The sequence below is a fragment of the Agelaius tricolor genome, unplaced genomic scaffold (genome assembly GCF_023055355.1).
Source record: "Agelaius tricolor isolate 1412-34295 unplaced genomic scaffold, bAgeTri1.0.p SCAF_49, whole genome shotgun sequence".
Classification (NCBI taxonomy): domain Eukaryota; kingdom Metazoa; phylum Chordata; class Aves; order Passeriformes; family Icteridae; genus Agelaius; species Agelaius tricolor.
Genome location: NW_027269309.1, coordinates 2,046,897 through 2,065,198, shown reverse-complemented (window position 1 = coordinate 2,065,198; position 18,302 = coordinate 2,046,897). Strand labels below are relative to the sequence as shown.

Genomic DNA, 18,302 nt, shown 5'->3' with positions numbered 1-18,302 from the left:
TCTCACTTGGTCATAATGAGATAAAAATTGCCTTAACATGTGGAAACATCCCAGATCTCTGTCAGAAGTAGAATTAAAGTTTAAGTGTGATCTTTGGATTAAGGTACACTGTGATGTTTGATTAAAGTGCACACTCAATGCTACTGAAAATTGTTTTGGAAAATCTGTTTCATACTTCAATGTGCTGTGATACCTGCCCTTTAAAGCACTCTGTGTCATGTACAGGTGAGTAGTGAGGAAAATACCTCCTCAAATTTTAACTTGGTCTAATAGTGAAAACTGTCTAGAAAACTCTTGTGTTACCTTTGGTGCAAATGCAGGTTCTGCACTGAGTACTCAGTGTTTTTTCTGATGGGTGCTTGAGTCTCAAAATTACCATTTCCAGCCATTTCATTCACTGGTTTACAGGCTTTGAAAATGCTGGCAGAAAGCCAAGTTGATTGAATAGGACAAGGCCAAGCAGGGAAAGGGGATGCTGAGGAGCAGGGAATAATGTCCATGTAGAAAGTCTGGGGTTCCAGGCTTGTTCTGTAGCTATATTTGGGCCAAACCAAGTTGGTGACAAAAAATTAATTAAAAAGCTGGGGAGGAAGAGACTTGTTTCCTGCTTCTGTCCCAACGTGGTGCTGCTGGTGGTTTCAGATCCTGAAGAACATGGAGTCTTCCAGAATTGTTCAGCCTCACTTCCTGGAGTTCTTGCTGTCTCTTGGCTGGTCTGTTGATGTTGGGAAGCACCCTGGGTGGACTGGTCATGTCTCAACAAGCTGGTCAATCAACAGCTGCAGTGATGAAGAGGGACATGAACAAGGTAAGACACAGTAAATGTCCTTTGTAGTAAATTAAAATGTTTAGGCTCCTTTATAAGACAATTTTTTTGCTCCTGTGTACCTATCTGAACACTGGCACACTTTTTTTTGGTGGTTGGTGTCTTTTTGGTGGGGTTTTTTTGGTTTTTTGTTGTTGTTTTTGTTTTTCTTTGATTTTGAGGTTTTTGTTTTGGGGGTTTTTGTTTGGTTGGTTTTTTTGATTAATGATGTTTGCTAGAAAGAAACATGTAAATATTAAATGAAGCTTCAAGTCAGAGTCAGCAAAACTAATGTCTGTATGTTGTTGGGAGGAAGTATGGGAGGAAGTAGCCTCAGCAAAAAAAATACCTCTGGGCTATATTTTTTAAGATTTGAAGAGTCTTTAATCTATTATTCCAAACCAGTATTCGGGTGAAATCTGTTGCAGATTGTTCTGTGTATTGGCAAATAGGCTTGAAATACAGTGTGATTTTTTTTTTTTTTTTTTTTTTTTTTTTGTGTTCTCTAAGTAGATTAAAATGAAATATTGACTCAAGCTGCTGTTTATAGGTCCTGGAGGTGTTGGAACCCCCTCATGGCTCTCTGTTTTGCTTCATTTGCTTTGCTTTTTTCCACTAGAGCAACTCCTACCCTGAGCTTGACATACACCACCCTCTCCCCATTCTGTCACCCAAAATGATCCTTAGGAATGTGAGCTGCTATCCCAGGATGGGAAATTGGGGGTTGGGGAAGCTTCTCCCTTGGACAACTTGGTCAGATCCTCTGGGAATTGGTAGTATCTGTGCTGGTTTCAGTGTCACTGCTCCAAGGCCCAGACCTGTTCTGGTTGATCTCCAGAGCCACAGCCTCAGGTTGGCCACCCAAAGCCAGTGGCAAGGCTGGTGCAGCTTGTTCACCATCCTTGACCTGATATTGGCATCAGGTGTGACACAATTACAGCTGCAAGTGCTTAAGTAGCACTTGCTCTGCTGTCCATTCACAGTGTCTTAGGAGTGCCCTTCACCTGTATCTGCAGCCAGCTGGAGGCTTCTCCCTTAAGTTACGGAATAAAAGTACAAACCACAGAAGGCTGGAATCGTTCAGGAGAGGTTAGAGTACAGAGGCATTGCTTTTTCTGAGCAAGTCAGGATGGATTATAGAATGGCCAGGTCTGGATTTAATTTTGCTTTAAGGACAGAGTCAGGCTGTACTTTCTCAGAGGCAGAGCCCTATGACCTCCCTGTGTCAGAAAAACTGCAGAAGGCAGGTCCCTGAATTAGCAAGAGACCTGGTTTGATGTGGACTTTTCAGCTCGAATTTTTTCAGCCATTTGAATGAAAACACAGACCACGAAATAACTGAATTAATTCAACCAGCTCAGGGAAGAAGGAAACAGAAAATGCATTCAGAAATGGAAGGGAGGAAGGGCAGGTTACTTCTAATCTGGTTCTGCTGGCGGATGGGCTGCAGCACGGGTCCAATGAGAAGCAGCTGAGGGAGCTGGGAGGGCTCAGCCTGGAGAAAAGGAAGCTCAGGAGAGACCTTCTTGCTCTCTACAACTCCGTGAAGAGCATTGTAGCCAGGTCAGGGTCAGTATCCCAGGTAATGAATGACACAATGAGAGGAAATAGCCTCAGTGCAGGTTTAAATTGGCTGTTAGGGACAATTTCTTTATGGAAGGGGTAGTCAGGCATTAGCACAGGCTGCCCAGGATAGTGGTGGAGTCACCATCCCTGGAGGGATTTAAAAGCTGTGCAGATGTGGGACTTGGGGACATGGGTTAGTGGTGAGTTGGGCAGTGCTGAGCTAGCAGTTGGACTCAATGATCTCCAACCTCAATGATCCTGTGAGTCTAAAATAGCTTCTGGTGAGATGTAGTTAAAATAATTTCATGGGAATGTTTCCCTGCAGCACCCCCAAAAACAAAGAAATTCCTAAAGAGATGGTTCAAGTTGTGGTGCTGCTCCTTGGGAGCCTGTGCACTGGAGCTGTGGGAATCTTTTCCTCATGCTGAAGAATGGCTTGGAGTCTCTGGCCACTTCTGTCAGTATGCCGAATTTCACTGCTCCAGTGGCTTTGCTGAGACGGCTATCCCAGGAACCCTTCTGTAAACTGGATCAGAGAAACAATTCATTTTAAAGTCCTTGCTAGTCTTTCTGGAGGGGACATGGGGAAGGAAAAGGGGAGAGGGAAGTTCTTTCTCTGCTCTGATGGCCTGTATTGGTCAGTTGTGGTGAGGGAATCAGTGGGGACTGAAAATGAGGACCTTTCTTGCATTGATTGGTAACAGATCATTTTCTTACTCTGCTTGACAGAGAAAAGACTGAGGAGAGCCTGTAGAAACTGGCTTGGAATTCTAGAATAGTATCAGACTGAAGTGATAAATGTTAGGAATCCTTTAGAAATTAATGACTAACTGCATGATGTTGCTGGACGGAACGCTCAGAAATAGGTAGTAGATGTATTCTTGTGGCAGATGTGCTTACTAGAGTACTAGGAAATAAAGAATCCAGTACATTGGAAATGTGTTCAAAATGAAGCCATTCCCAACCCAAAATGCCTTTTCCTTCAAGATAGTAAAAATATTTATCTGAGAAAGGTTGTTAGCCATGAGATTTGACTCCTTTCATTTTAAAATGAGATTTGCATGATTTCTTCTCATTGATTGCACCTTGTATTTCAAGGTCATTTCTGATGCAGAGTGTTAAGAAGTAGAGTTTCCTTCTGGCTGAACTTTCCTTTTCTGTCCATTTCAGATGATCTAATTATCTCAGAAGACGTTGGGGCAAGTATCTTCAATGGGCAGAAGAAGGTGCTGTATTATGCAGATGCCCTGACAGAAATCGCCTTTGTTGTCCCATCACCAGTGGAATCCCTGAGTAAGATCTGTCTGTACATGCTCTATACAAAAATGAAACCAACAGGTTTTTTTTGTTTGAAAACTCTTTCAGAAGCAAAACCTAAATCAATTAAGTAGCATGTTTAGCAAGATCCTTATCAGAAAGGTGTGGACGTTTAAATTACAGCATTCTAATCCTTAAACTCCTTCTAGATGTGGCATCTGCTCTGTACCTTTCTCTGAACCTTAGTAGATGTCCAGGCATGCACAGCAGTTTTGTTGTTGCCTGGGTGCTTTAGGTTGGACATGTGGTTCGCCATTAACTGGTGATGCCTATTTTTTTTTCCTTTCCTGGCAGTGATGTGCTCCTGCAGCACATACAGGAGTGTTTGTACCACTGCTAAGTAGAAAAGCAGCAGCATTCTTGGCATGCTAAAAGTTGCCTGGAATAAAATATGGTGTAGCCATAGGAGACTATTCTATAGGAAATTGCTGGGATGTGTGTAAGCCCATAGGGAGTGCTTTATTGGCAGTCTGTTTCTGGAATAACAGGCAGTTATCTCCTAACTTATCTTCCTGCTTATGAGGACTATATTGACTTGAACATACATTTATGCATGTCTAGTTGCAAAAGCCTTACATTTTTTAGTATCAAAACCTTATATATGATGGCAGCTTAATTTTTTTGGTGGAAGAATAGACAAAACCCATCTTTTTTTTTCTTCTGACTTACAGCTGATTCACTGGAAAGCAGTGTTTCTGACCAAGAAAGTGACTCCAACATGGATCTGCTGCCAGGAATATTGAAGCAGCAGCCTCTGACACTTGAACTCTTCCCCAATCATACAGACAATCTTAATCCCTCCCAGCGGGTAAGGCAAAACTTGCATTAAAAAATGGTGCTCTTTTCTTTTTTTTTTTTTTTTCTTTCAAGAAGCATGCTTGGCAATGCTCAGAATTTTTGATCGTCTATGATTTGGTTTCCTGGTGTGTAGAGCTACTTGTTTCTTGTCATTAATCTTTGATATCTGCTTTGGTCCTGCCTCTACAGTAGCAGATAGCAAGATTACATTACTTAAATATAACACTTAGACATGCTAAGTGGTAATACTGTGCATCCTGAAATCTTGAAATGCGTGCAGGGAAGAGTATATGCAGTATTTACAGAGTAATTCATCCTCTCATCCGTGCTTGGAAATTGGGGATGGATAGATATGAACACTTTTCTTACCTACCCAGTTACAGTGTCAGTTGTGTCTGAAGTACCAGAAGTTGCTTTTCTACACTAACAAGCAGAAAAGCATGATCTGTTGTATCTGTAAGTGAAAGACTTATTACTGCTGATTACTTGTTTAGAATTCACTTCCAGATCTGTATTTAGTTATTCATTTAAGGTCTTCAAGAACATTAAGAAAAACGTCTAACTGATTCAAGGTTGATTATATATATATATATATATATATATATATATATTAGTTTATACTGAATACTAGTAGCTTGGTGACCCAGATTGCAGTGAGTAGTTCCAGCAGAGCTGCCCCTGCTCAATAGCTGGCAGAGGTTGTACCTGGCTGAGATATGAATGACTGAGGAGCAGCTGGGAAATACTTGTTAGCTGCATTATTGGATTCATGATGTTTGCAAATGCTACTCTTCCCTTATGTTCGAAACAGCTCAGTCCAACTTCTAGATCCAAGAGGATGCCTCAGGGCCGAACCATTCCACCAATGGGACCTGAAACCAAAGTGTATGTGGTCTGGGTGGAACGTTATGATGATATAGGTATGTACAGCTTCTGACTGTTCACAAAAGTAACAACAGGGCAGGAACCAGAGGAACAACCTTTTTTTTTTTTTTTTTTTTAATTAAATAAAATGCTAGATCATGGAACCACAGACTGGTTTGAATTGGAGGGGACGTTAAAGCTCATCTAGTCCCAACCCCCTTCCATGTGCAGGGACACCTTCCACTAAACCAGGTTGCTCCAAGCTCCATCCATCCTGAACCCTTCCAGGGATGGGGCAGCCACAGCTTCTCTGGGCAACCTATGCCAGGCCCTCACCACCCTCACAATCAAAATGAGTCCTTATTAATGTCTATAACAACACTGAGATTCTGAATCAGTTCTTCAGTATTTGAATTGTGATCCATAAGGGTGTATCTGAGTCAGTGGCATGTGGAGGTCTGAAGTTTCCTTTAGCACTGCAGTACTTGTTAAATGCTGGAATGAACCTTCTTAAGCTCAGCACCCAAGGCAGGTGTGTTCCTCTGCTTTTGAGTCCTCCTTGGCTGTTGTCTCCTATGGGTGGATCTGGTTTTCTTTCTTTAAAAAAATGGCTTCTGACACCTGCTGCTTCTGTGCTGGAGGGATCATCATCCTCCTTGGTGTGATTGCACCTTTGGAACTCCATATTCTCATCAGGGGAGGACTTGTTTGTTCTGCACTCAGGGTGCCTGCTCCATGCTCCCTTTCTGCTGTGTTGCTCAGGCAAGCTCTGGCTCCTTTTGCAACTTTCTTAGTTTGGTGTTTCCTCTCTGCCTTAGGTTACTGCTGCTCTGGGAGAGACCCAGCTTTGCTTATCCTGTTACAGCCATGGCATGGCCATGGTGAGCAGCGTTGAGGAATTCTTTGTCCCCAGGAGTTTCTTGTGTACTTGTTCTAAGCCATGGCCTGGCCTCAGTGCTATGTGAGAGTCTCTGTGCACTGGCCTAGCCCACCAGTGTCTGCAAGACTGGCCAGGAACTGCTGTTTTATTCTGTCTTTGATTTCTAATCCTGGTTCCCAGTCTGGCAGTAAGGGTGGACCTTAATTAAGGCCTTAGCTCCTTCCAGACTAAGGGAATGGGAGCAGCAATCAATAGGAAGCTTCCTGTTAAGTGTAGATGGAAATTCTCGGGAAGACCACCTTGTCCGTAGCATGTCCCTCAGAGCCTTACTGAGATCAGGAAGCAAACAGCAAGTTCTGCATCATCATTTCTTTGTCCAGACATTGGCCCAGAGTGTGTTCCAAGCTGGTGTCCCTGACCCACTTCCTTCTTGGGTGGCAGTTGACCCCCTTCACTGCTGGGGCACCGGCTGTGCTACACAGGCGCAACTGCTTGACTGTTTCTTTCAGCAGCCATAGGAATCTCCCAGAGTTCTGGGCCTGAAGCTGAAGAAATGAGTTTGTGAGCCTCAGTAAGCCTGGCAGTTGGATGGAGGGGAGGGCAGCTCTTGGAAATTACTCCTAGCCCAGAGGCTCTGCCATATGCTCCTTATGCTCTTGGCTGTCGCCTTATGCTTCTGGTACATCTTGGAGTCTGGCCACTGAAAAGCTGTCACTTTGTAGTCAAGGTTATCACCCTGGGTCCAACTGCCCGCCCTCCCTCTTGCTCCATCTCAGAGTGTGTCCATGGCTTGCCATGATCTCCCTCTGCTTGCTCCAGCTGTTGTGTGCACTTAGCATCCCAGCTAAGTGCACACAACACTTTGTGGCCTCATCTGGATTTGGTCCTTAGGCTCCTTCTGCTGGAAGCACTCTCCTGCTGCCTGAACTGTACTTTTGTGAGTAACTCTCAACATCTCTTAACCCCTGAACAAGGTGTTGGGAAGTGCCAAATCCCCTTAAGGGACTCAAGTTCTTACTTTTTTCTCATTCATGTTCATTATCCAGTCTTTGCTACCAATTGCATGGCAGCAGAGTTGTAGATTATGGCAGAGATCCACAGAGCTTGGATTTGAGGAAGTCTATCATGTTTGTGGGATCAGGGCTCAAGGGAACCGTAGGTGTGAGTGGTTGGTATTGTTCAATGCTCCTTGCGGTATTCTGGAGGCTGATCACTTGTGAATGGGTGAAGATGCAGAGAACAATAATTGGAAAGATCTTTTTGTGGTTGAAGTAGCTCATCTCCTTCCTGCTTTCATGGTTCCTCTAGAGATTTTTACCTTTGGGTTGAGAGAATTTGAGGTTTGGGACCTCATCTCTTGAGTGCAGATGGCTGAGGTGTGTGTACCCTCCATGAATGCTGAAACTGGAAGCCAAAGATGCTAGCTGTGCAAAGAACACTAGTGGTATAAATGCTTGAGGACTGCATGGTTTTGACTGATGATAAATAATTTTTCCTTGTACACAAAAAAAAAAAACCAAAAAAACAAAAAAAAAAAAACCAAAAAACATCCAAAACTGTATTAGATAAACTTTATTTGGTGCATCCTGTTCTTACAGAAAACTTCCCCCTCCCTGATCTGGTATCTGAGACTAGCACTGGTGTGGAAACCACAGCCAATAGTAGCACTTCCCTGAGGTAAGGCCACTCTTATTTTCATTATTTTTACTGGTTTCTCAGTGGACTGGTTTTTGGTTGAAAAAGTGAAAGACTTCTTCATATCACTGCAGATAAAATATAAATTAAAGAATAGAAAATGTGCAGTATTATCTGAGTCTGTGATGAGCCTCCCTGCTGACTAGCTCCCTTGTGAAGTGGTTAATGCTGCATACACACTGTACCCTGACTGCAGGGCTCTCCAGTCCTGTGGGGACAGAGATCATAGGCATGGCAGAGCTGACAGAGCCCTTCTGAGGGTTCAGAACATGCCCCAGGATCCTGCTGCCTTAGCCATGAGGCATTTTAAAACTTTCTTTTAACACTTAAAGGGGTCATTAATTGAAACAGTGCTTTAAAACTGATTCAACAATTGTGTTTTTCCCTTAAGATCTACCATTCCTGAGAAGGAAGTTCCTGTGATCTTCATCCATCCTCTAAACACTGGCTTATTCAGGATAAAACTACAAGGAGCAACTGGGAAATTCAACATGGTTATCCCACTGGTGGATGGAATGATAGTCAGTAGGAGAGCTCTTGGTAAGCTAAAGGGTTTTAGGAATGTTCATGTTTTTGGCTTTTTTAATAATAATGATATATCTGCAAAGTACGTGGTCTGGAATCTTTCTTTGGAAAAAGTGTTAGGCATTGCTGAACAAATGAAAGCCATGCTTTTTGCAGCAGCAGTGGGAGCAGCAACAGCAGAGGGAGCAGGTGGGCAGCACTTGGCTGCCAGAATAGCAGGAAAGAGTGTTGGAAGTAGGAACAGACCTGTTTAAATAGGAGACATCCAAAATGTGACCCTGGTATTTAGCACGGAGAACCAAGGTGCACTAGAGGGTGCTATGGAATTTGTTACTTTGCTGGCATGCTGTGTGTTCCTTCTGGTTTAGAAGCCAGACAGGGATTAAAACCACAGCAATTGAGGATTTTCTTGTGTTCAATAAAAATGCCATGCAGGTGTGTGTTAACAGGTTCCATGTGTGCCCTCTGCCTTTTCCTCTGTTCCTGGATAGATTCATGGACCTGTCCTGGTATTGGTGCTATTTAGCTTCAGTAACTGGAAGTTCCACCCAGCGAGAGCAGTACACAGGACAGAGTAAAATGAAGTAATGAACATTAGGATACCTGTACATACCTGCTGTTGGAGGTGACTTTCAGATTCTGGGGCTGGTATGCTTAATTCAGTGATTGGCAAATTGAAGCCAGACCTGGCCCCTTAAATAGCATTTATGAATTCAGCTGAAGACAGTGGCTTTTACTGAAAAACTATCAGGTATGTTTTCCTAGAGTTGGGCTTGTTTTTCTGCTGCATCAGGACTGTTAATATAATGAAATTTTTCTCATCTCTAAGTTCAGCAGGTGTAGTTTGAGTGCAGTGAGGTCCTCTACATGTTTCTGTCTTTAAGAAGGAGCTTGTGAAACAGCAAGGGGGATAAGGGATACTTGCTTCCTTAGAAGCATAGAAATTTCCTTTCAGAATAAAATAAAATAAGATAAAGCTAGCTGCCAGCTTTTGAGTGCTACTACTTTGATTCCCTGCCTCCTCCTCCATCTGCATCCAGCAGTGTGAGTTACAGAGGGGTGACAAAAGTGACAAGGCAGTGAGGGGAAGAGAAACTTGTTTGCAGCCACAACCCATCAGGTCTTTCCTCATCTCCTTTCCAAGGGGAAGGCTCTGCAATTCCTACTGGAAAAAGGTACTGACAGGTACTTTTTTCATTCTCAGGGCTCCCCTGGAATTACCTGGTATGACCTCAGGGCCCACCTAAGGTCCAGATGTGCAGCATAGCTGGGGCTGTGGTACTGTGACTCTTGTATTGGCTGCCCTGGGTTTGTGCTCTTGTCCCGAGGGTGCTTCTTCCAGGCAGCTGCTGGGCTCTTGGCAAAGCTGAGGATACTGCTCCTTCTCCTCTGGTTAGTTTAGGGTACCACTGAGTGAGTCCCTTTCTTCCTTCTTTACTGTGAAGGTCATTAGAAGCCTGGGGACCATGGCTGTCTGTTATCATTTGTTCATGGAGTTAAGTTCTTGACTTGGTGGTGCTGAACATCTTCCCTGGCTTTAGATGGGACAGAACCCAAAATTGTCTTTGCCTGGGAGGCCAGAAGAGGCATGCAGGACTGAATTTAAACTTGATTCAAATGTTGTTTCTTTTTCAGGTTTTCTAGTGAGACAGACAGTAATAAATATTTGTCGGAGAAAGAGGCTGGAAAGTGACTCATACAACCCCCCCCACGTCCGCCGAAAACAGAAAATAGCAGATATTGTCAATAAATACCGGAACAGGCAGCTGGAGCCAGAGTTTTATACCTCACTTTTCCAGGAGGTTGGGCTCAAGAACTGCAACCCCTAGGTCATTATCCTTCCAGGACAATTAGATAAGAGGTTGGTGGCTACACGAATGAAAACAGTTAAATAGCAACAACAAATTTTCTCAGCCCTCCAGAATTCAGGAAATCATGTTCTAGCACAAGTCAGCAGATACCACGTGGGAGGAATGAGAAATGAATCCGAAACATTGCAGTTGGGGTATTGAATTGATTCACCTACCCTCAGAAGATTACTGAATTCTAGTCTTCCTGGATGCTAGCAAAATAATCTCTTCACCCAGTCATCCTTTCCCAACTAATTAGGAACTGTAGGTGTCTTGCTCTGAGGGGAAAACAATCAAAGTAAAGCCATCTCTGCATATGAGGATGGACATAAGAATACAAACCAACCTGCCATTAGATGCCTTGCTACACCCACGTGTCCAAGGGCAAGAGAGCAGGATCTTTCCTTGGAGGAGGAGTCTGTTCCAGAGCATTAACTTCCCCTGTAAGAACTTCAAAGACATTTTGAGTCCCCCTTCAGTGCTCCACAGAAGATCCTTCACTGAGTGTAACCCATCTGTGTACCAGAAGCCAGAGGAGGAAGATGGCTTGGAAGAAGCAGGCCCTGAAAGCCAAAGCCCAGATGCTGTATGTGGCCACTCCCACCAGGGCTCCAAGTGAGTCCATCTGCATACGAGACAACCACCATAACCTGAAATTAACTGACTTTCCAAAAAGAGTTATTATTGGATAGAGCTTTTGATTCTATAAAAGCGAGGTTATGACTTTCAGGTCTGTTGCAAAATGTCACATTTAATTTAATAGCTTGATTTTTATTTTTCAATTCCTTTTTAATGCAACTACTTAATTTATTTTCAAGTATCTGTATCACCTCCTCACTATTTCCATAAAAAGCATAAACATCACTTGCCTTCCTTCCATTGGATTGAAATCTGAGATTTTGGGGCTGCCTCCTCCCTGTTATTTATAGCATGAGCAGTTTTTGCAGCTTCTACAACACTTTTCAGAAGCTCCTGTTAAACAGACTAAACAACTCAAAAAGAAAATTCACGAATTCATCTTTTCCCTATTAATTCCAATGCCATGAAAGCCCCTTTGGAGTTAAAATTCACATTGTTTTGAATCTCCAGTATGTTCTCATGTTCGGCAGCATTGCTTCCCTTCCACCTAGGTCAGGAGTTTTCAGCCTGTGGCATTGATGTGTTCAGGACTCAAAGGATGTGCTGGGAAAAGATGTTTACAGCTATGGTTAGGATCTCAGAGGTGTGGTGGGTGCAGGCAGCCCTGGGAGCACCTCTGGATCCTGGCACATCCCAGCTGGTGTTGCTGCAGTGCATTGTGGCTGACACTCCTGGGGAAGTGCAGCATGACAGCAGCAGGATCCTGATGCTTCCAGCACCAGGTAATGGAAGAGGATGAGTGAGCAGGAATTTGGGGAGCTCTTCACATTATTTTCAAAGTGGTTTTAATAACAGTGCTATGCATTGCAGTAATACTTGTCAGGCATTAAATTTTGGTATTTCAGATCTACTTTTTGCAACAGTTCTGACCTGAAGCAGTCTTAATTGTTTCATTACAGCTTATCTGCCAAGGACAGACCTCACTCCTGGCTTTCCTTGTGGTTTTTCACAAAGAGTTCATGGAAACAGGCCCCTAAAAATACATGTGGAAGGACTTTGAGGTGGTCAGCCAAGGTGATGTGTGCTTGTTGCAAGGAACAAGTGCACTGTCTTCTCAATTCAGGAGCTCTGGAATTTGATCCAGATGAATAAAAAGTGAAAAAATGAAACCACCCAAAGAAAACCCCTGTATCAGGATGTGTGCTAGCTGGCCCATACCTGTGTGCTGCCCAGGTGGCACGTGGCAGAAGGAGCTCCAGGTCAGTGTTTGGGCGCGTTGGCCAAGCTGTGCAGGGAACTTGGACAGCCTCATTCCTCTGCCAAACTGTTGCCAGGAGCAATTGAATGCACGGACGCTAAATTTACCCACACTGTGTATGTATCTATGAGAGCTAATTAATGGCCAAACACACTTGAGCCCACTGGTTTAAAAGGCATGAGCAGTGCATGTGTAACCAATAAACATCCTGAGCAACCCCTGTGTCTGCACCTGATAGTGTAAAAGCAACCCCACCTACCATGGCTGAGTGTTACAGCCCTGGCAGATGCAGCACAGCTGCCAGGTAGTTGGGAGCAGTCACAAATGCAGATGGGCCTTGGGGCAAACCCTGAGTGGTTTCTGATAGGGATAGTCAAGTGGACTGCCTGAAGATTTACTTTCTTTAAAAAGACCTGTGCTTGGCTGAAGGGTTGTCTTGGGTCTATTTCCATGTTCACCTAAAGACACCCATGGGAGCAGTAACAGCTGTGAGAGCCAAATGACTTGGCAGGAGTCTGGAAAGAAGGGAACTTGGGCACATTGTGGCCACTCCCAGTGCCAGGGGATGGATGTCTCATGTATCAGTTGAGTTGTAGAACCAGCTGGTGAGCAGGTTACAGGTGGTGTGACATGGCTGTACGTGGTGGGATTGGCTCTCTGGAAAGTTGAGCCTTCAGGAAAATCACAGTTCAGTATAAAAATGTGATGCAAAACTGTGCTGCCAGCCCTCATGGTTTGGGTGCTGGTCACAGCAGTGGGCACCCTGGGCAGACTGTGCCAGTGCAGGGGTGCCTGCAGGGACTGTTACTCCTTCCCCAGGATGTGTGGAGGTCTCAGGCTTCATAACAAAATGCACCCCACCAGTCTGGGAATTATATCCATCCCCTCTCAAAGTCTGACCGAATTCCAATGGCTTTAGCTAGTCCAGGGTACTGTCTTGAGAGCTTTTCCTGTGAAGGGTCAGAGCAAATGAGGTTTATTTCCATGATGACTTGCAAGAGTTATCCAAGAATTGAGATTTTTTTTTTTTTTTTTTTAATATCACAAACTGCTGCGTAGAATTCCTGACTTGATGCTTGAGTGGCTTGGGTCAGCATCCCTGTCCATCAGAGGGGATGAGGGCTGACACCACCCCCCACCCCTTGACCTGCAAGTGTTCCACAGTAATTAACCTGGGGCTGCTTTTCATCCAGCCTTTCAGTTTGAGTCCATAATTCTGTTTAAACAGAGCAGGAAGTGACCACTGTCACATTGTTAAAGACAGTGTTGAATTTACATTTTAGTACCTTAATAGAGACTTTTAAAGAAAAGCCATTCTTTTAGAGGTACTTCTAGGAAGGCATTAGAACCTTACAGCAAGCAGGAGAGGGGGAGGACAGTGCCTGTGGAAATTGGTGCATCTGTGGGTAGCAGTGTGCAAGGCTGGAGGGAGGAGCAGCCCTGGCTGCCCCAGGCCATACCTGCTGGATGCTCCGTAGGTCACAGTGTTTCTTTTCACAAGGTTCTGCATGCCCAGGAGGAGGAGAAAACTAAATTTCAGCCTCACAGACAAATTTGATACATTTTCCTGATTGTGTAATTGAGTGATACCTTTGAAGGCAAACACAGCCCTTTTCCCCATGGATTTAGCAGGAGCAATTAGAAGTGAGAATGCCAGATATCATGTGCTTCAATCATAGACAATTTGTATGAATTCCTATATGTTGCCAAGACATGAACGTTCTGTTCTTACTGTATTTTTCTGTAAATATTCCTGGCGCTAAGTTGTAAAGTAAAGGTAAAATGTAAATATGAAGATGTGAACTATGTTCTGTTGTCTCTAGTACCTTATCTCTTATTTGTTTAGGGAAGGCACACAAAGGCTTGTTTGTATTTATGCCAATTCTTTGTCCAGAAGAAACACATCAAATATTGAATGTAACACAATTAGTCCAATAAATTTTAAAGATTCTTATCTAGTAACTTTGCACTGGTCAATTTTTAGTATTTTCCAAAACCTTGGTTGAAATTCTCCAATGGAGATGTTTCCCGGGACAACAGGAGATAGAGGGTGTGCAATTCTACACACCTCAGTAGCTCTGGGAACAGTGAGGCTCATTGGTAAGAAAATCATGTTGCATTTCAGTAGTCTGGGGAGTGAAAACATTTAAGTGGCTTTTGAAGGGAGCCTGATGCTCCTGCCAGTGTTCTCCAGTCACTCCATGTGCTGCTTCCCATCTTAGTGTGGACACCCACCTGGACAGGGAGGAGCTGTGTGCTTCAGGTGCAGAGTCCTGTGAGGGTGAGGGTTCTGCTGTCTGGGCAGAGAGGGGAGAAAGGAGAGAACTCCTCAGCTTTGGATTTGGAGAGGAGCTGTGCAGCGCTGGGGCCTGTGTCCCACGAGGGTGATGCACCCAGCGAGCCCTGGGGAACTGGGTGGATTAGAGAGAGGGTTTGCTGGTGCCATCCAGCCAGATCCCCATGGACCATCTCTGAGCTCCTTAAGGAGGGGATGAGTTCCCAGTGTGGGTCAGGGCTGCAGGACTTAAGTGTGTTGGTCTTTGCTGCTGCAGTGCAGGGGCTGTTTCTCTGGCAGGGGCCCTGTGCTGGGAAATCCTCCCTGGGATTTCACCTTTGCAGCAGCTCTGGTGCTTTGCCCAAGCTGCCCAACCTGAGGACTAGAACAAAAACACTGAAGTGACTGTCCATAAACCTCAAGCTGGGATATATGAACATTTGTTTTCCTGTTGGCTTCATCTTCAGTAACTTCAGCTGGTGCCATCCTCCCAAGCTCCTCACCACAATACTTCAGGGAAGGTGTGATGGGTTCAGAGAGAACCCTTTGGAGGTTCTCTCCCAAATTTGCCCTAAACCAGGATAGAAGGTTAAGGCAGGTCCCACAGTGATCTCTGAAGAATCACAAACGTGAGTGATAAACAGTTGAGTATCTTCCTCTGCAGTCCCAAATTGCAGGGCCAGGCACAGGAAGGGCATTCTGGGGCTGGTTTGGAGCCTAATGCTTTCTTTCCTACTGGGGAGGGATTGATACTCCTAACTGTTTTGCAAGGTTGGAAATCTCACCTAAGGGTTTGGATTGGAAGTGGGTCTCCCATCAGCTAGGTTTTGGAGCAGGTGGTGTTTTGGCAGATGGGGCCTGTGTAGGTGCACAGTAGGGAACAACCTTCCTCTCTGAGCCCAGGAACTCAAAGGCAACTCCAGTGGCCTCCAGGTCCTCAGGGCAGGAGGGCCCAGCCAGAAGCAGCTCCTTGGTTTCTGTGAAAGGTTCCTCATGCCCCTCAGGTGCTCCATTCCATGTGAGTGGAGTGACCTGGCACCACCAAGTGATTGCTGCAAGAACAGGAATAATAAATCCTGGGATGAGGCAGGAGTGGCTGCAGTGTGAAGCAGCCCTGGCTGTACCCTCTGCCCCAGCCAGAAATGAGATTTAACTTCTGATTTGTTAATGAAGGGGAGCTGCTCTGTGGGGCACACATCAGCTGGCAGCACCCCATGTCAAGCAGAGAAGCTGGTGGCAGGTTTGCCATGGGAGTGTAGAAGAGATGACTCCTCCCCAGTGTCCTCTATTTTCATCAGCTGTTCCTATAAACTTCCTGAGGAAGCAGAAGCATGGCACACCAACACCCAAGATGCCTGTTCTCGCTGTAGCACAGCTGGTTTTCACCATAAATGAAGCCAAATGGCAGTACAGATAATTTTCCAGGGTGAAATGTAATTTAGTTACTGCTTTAAACTGAGAAAACATTTGGCTGCTTGCAGTGAACAAATGTCTGTCACGATGTGTCAGGTAAGTGGCTGAAGGTGGAACTGGGATGAGCTATGGCTGCTGGCATCCCCAGCACACTTGCTGCAGTGATGAGTGCAGGGTGTGTCCAGGCCAGGCAGGTGCTGATGTCCCTGGATCATGCCAGTGCCCCCAGTGTCCCTGGCCCACATCTGTGCTGCTGGGATGTCCCTGGTGACACTGGGCTGCCTGATGCCCACACTGACTGTGTACCCCAGGGCAGCCGGGTGTGGGTCAGGTCATCTCCATGACAACATCCCAGCATCATGGCGGAAGGCAGCATGTTGCTGTGGCAACCGGGAGCATCCCAGGGGCCTCAGCCCTGGCTTTAGCCTTTTCATGCTGCTCTGGGGATCCCCCTTATGCCCTCTGGAAGCTGTGGGCAGCACCCAGGGCACAGCAGCCATGGGAGTTGGGTGGAGGTTCACCTGGGTGCAGTGAGGTTTAAACCTGTTTTCTCCTTCCTCCAAGAGCCATGCGATTTTCTTCTTTATTATATGTATTTTTGTAGATGATAATTAACATTAATAAACAATAGATTTATTATATTTCTGCTCTACCAAAAGCACCCACCCTACACATAGGGCCCAGCTGGGCCTGGCACCCCAGCAGAGTGTGACAGGATGGAGTGACACTGCAGCTCTGGGCTCACACCAGGGATCCTTACAAAGGTGTTACTGGAAAGGCAGAGATGGGCCAGTCTACCCATTGCTGACCGTCTCCAGAGCTGGTCCTGGTGGGACAGGAAGATCCATGGCCATTGACATCCTCACCTTTGCCACCCTGGGGAAAGGGGAGCGGGGGGAAGAGGCTGCTTTTGGGTGGAAAAGACTCTTCTCTGGCAGAGCCCAGGCAGAGCAGGGATGTCCCAGGAGGGATGGAGGTGTGGGGCCAGCATGTGGGGCTGGTGGTCAGTGCCACAGTGGTCCTGGGCTCCCTTCCATTGTGCCTCAGCCCTGTCCCCAGCTGGTGGCCACCACAGGCCACCCTTGCCATGTACCCACAGCCCACATCCCTGGGGAATTCCCACCAGGAGCCGGTGGGAATGTGCCCTTGTGCCTGAATGTGCCCCCTGCCAGAATGTGCCCTTCTGCCATCCCAGGGTCCCACAGCCTCCCCCAACCATCCTGCAGACTCTGGTGAGCCCTGGGGGTCCCTGCCCAGCCCTCCCATCCAGTTCAGAGGGAGGGTGGTCTGCTGGGACTCCCCTGGCTGGGACCCTCCTGCCCAGGCCCTGGGGTGCTGCTGGCACAAGCTGAGGGCAGAGAGAGCCAGGACAGACCCTCCATGGTGCTCCAGCCCCATCCTGACAGAGGCATCCCCAAGCCAGCACTGGGCTATGTGTTCCTCCAGGCAGGGCTGAGGGCCCAGTTCCCTCATGCTCCCACAGCAGCCCCTAACAAAGCCCATTTGATGACATTATTAAATGATTCAGTGCATTTTCTGTCTCTTAAAGTACTTAATATACGTGCCTGTGTGATTCATTATTATTATTATTATTATCTAATAAAAGATTATCTGACTCACTTTAATGTTTCTTCCAATTACAAATTGAAATTGTTCCCACTCTGACCTTGCAGCTGCTGGATTTTCTAAAATTAGCCATAATGATGCATTTTACTAAGATAATTAATTAGCTAAACTGAGAAAATTGAGTAGTAGAACTGTTTCACATGCTGCTAATTATCTTTTATTATGTCATCTTTACATGCAAATAAAGAAATATTGTGATTATTTTAAATACTGTTTTCATTAGCTAATTCACTCATTAGTGCAGTGACGGCTCTGTCTTACCCAGCAGCAGGAGCCTGTAGGGACTTGCTGCTGATCGACTACAGGACGCTGCCTTTCAGGTTGAGAAAACAGAGTTACAGTGCAAATTAGGTTTATTTTGTCAATTTATTTTAATAGCAGCCATCAGAGGCAAGTGGGAGGGGGTCAGGGATGGTGGGAGAGCCAGCACCAAGGACTCCTGCTGAAGGCTGTGGGGCTCAGGTGGGGGAGAGTGTGATGTAGGGGCGCTGCTCCCCAGACTCCTCTTCCCTGGGGGTCTTCTTGTTCAGGATGTGTCCTGTGATCCCAAGCTCTGCTCCAGCCATCCAGAGCATGTGGAGCTGCTCCTGGCACCTTGTGAGAGTCCAGGAGCGGTTGGGTGGGCACCATTTGTGGTGCTGTGCAGAAACTCTTCCTGTCCGACCTGGCCATGGGGCCACAGGGGCTCTGGGACAGCAGCACTGGTGCAGAGGGAGCCCTGGAACCTCCCACTTCTTCCATCAGAGATGTCCTGCTCTGAGAGCCAGGTAGGCAGGGAGGATGCTGAGAGCCCCCCATCGCTCCCTGAGGGCTGCAAGTTGTGCTGATCTATGTGTTGGCCACAGGCAGGA

General features: G+C 45.8%; 1 protein-coding gene across 5 annotated transcripts in view; it reads left to right on the top strand.

The window, feature by feature from the left end:
- RALGAPB (Ral GTPase activating protein non-catalytic subunit beta) overlaps window positions 1-14,095 on the top strand; it is a 64,582-nt gene extending 50,487 nt beyond the window's left edge. For all 5 annotated transcript variants that reach the window (XM_071455522.1, XM_071455524.1, XM_071455521.1 and 2 more), the window contains 7 exons: window positions 643-808; window positions 3,542-3,664; window positions 4,360-4,496; window positions 5,298-5,406; window positions 7,829-7,907; window positions 8,317-8,465; window positions 10,086-14,095. In XM_071455522.1, the coding sequence (XP_071311623.1) occupies window positions 643-808; window positions 3,542-3,664; window positions 4,360-4,496; window positions 5,298-5,406; window positions 7,829-7,907; window positions 8,317-8,465; window positions 10,086-10,279 (957 nt within the window). In that variant the 3' untranslated portion in view covers window positions 10,280-14,095. The remainder of the gene's footprint in view (window positions 1-642; window positions 809-3,541; window positions 3,665-4,359; window positions 4,497-5,297; window positions 5,407-7,828; window positions 7,908-8,316; window positions 8,466-10,085) is intronic.
- Window positions 14,096-18,302: the final 4,207 nt, after the last annotated feature.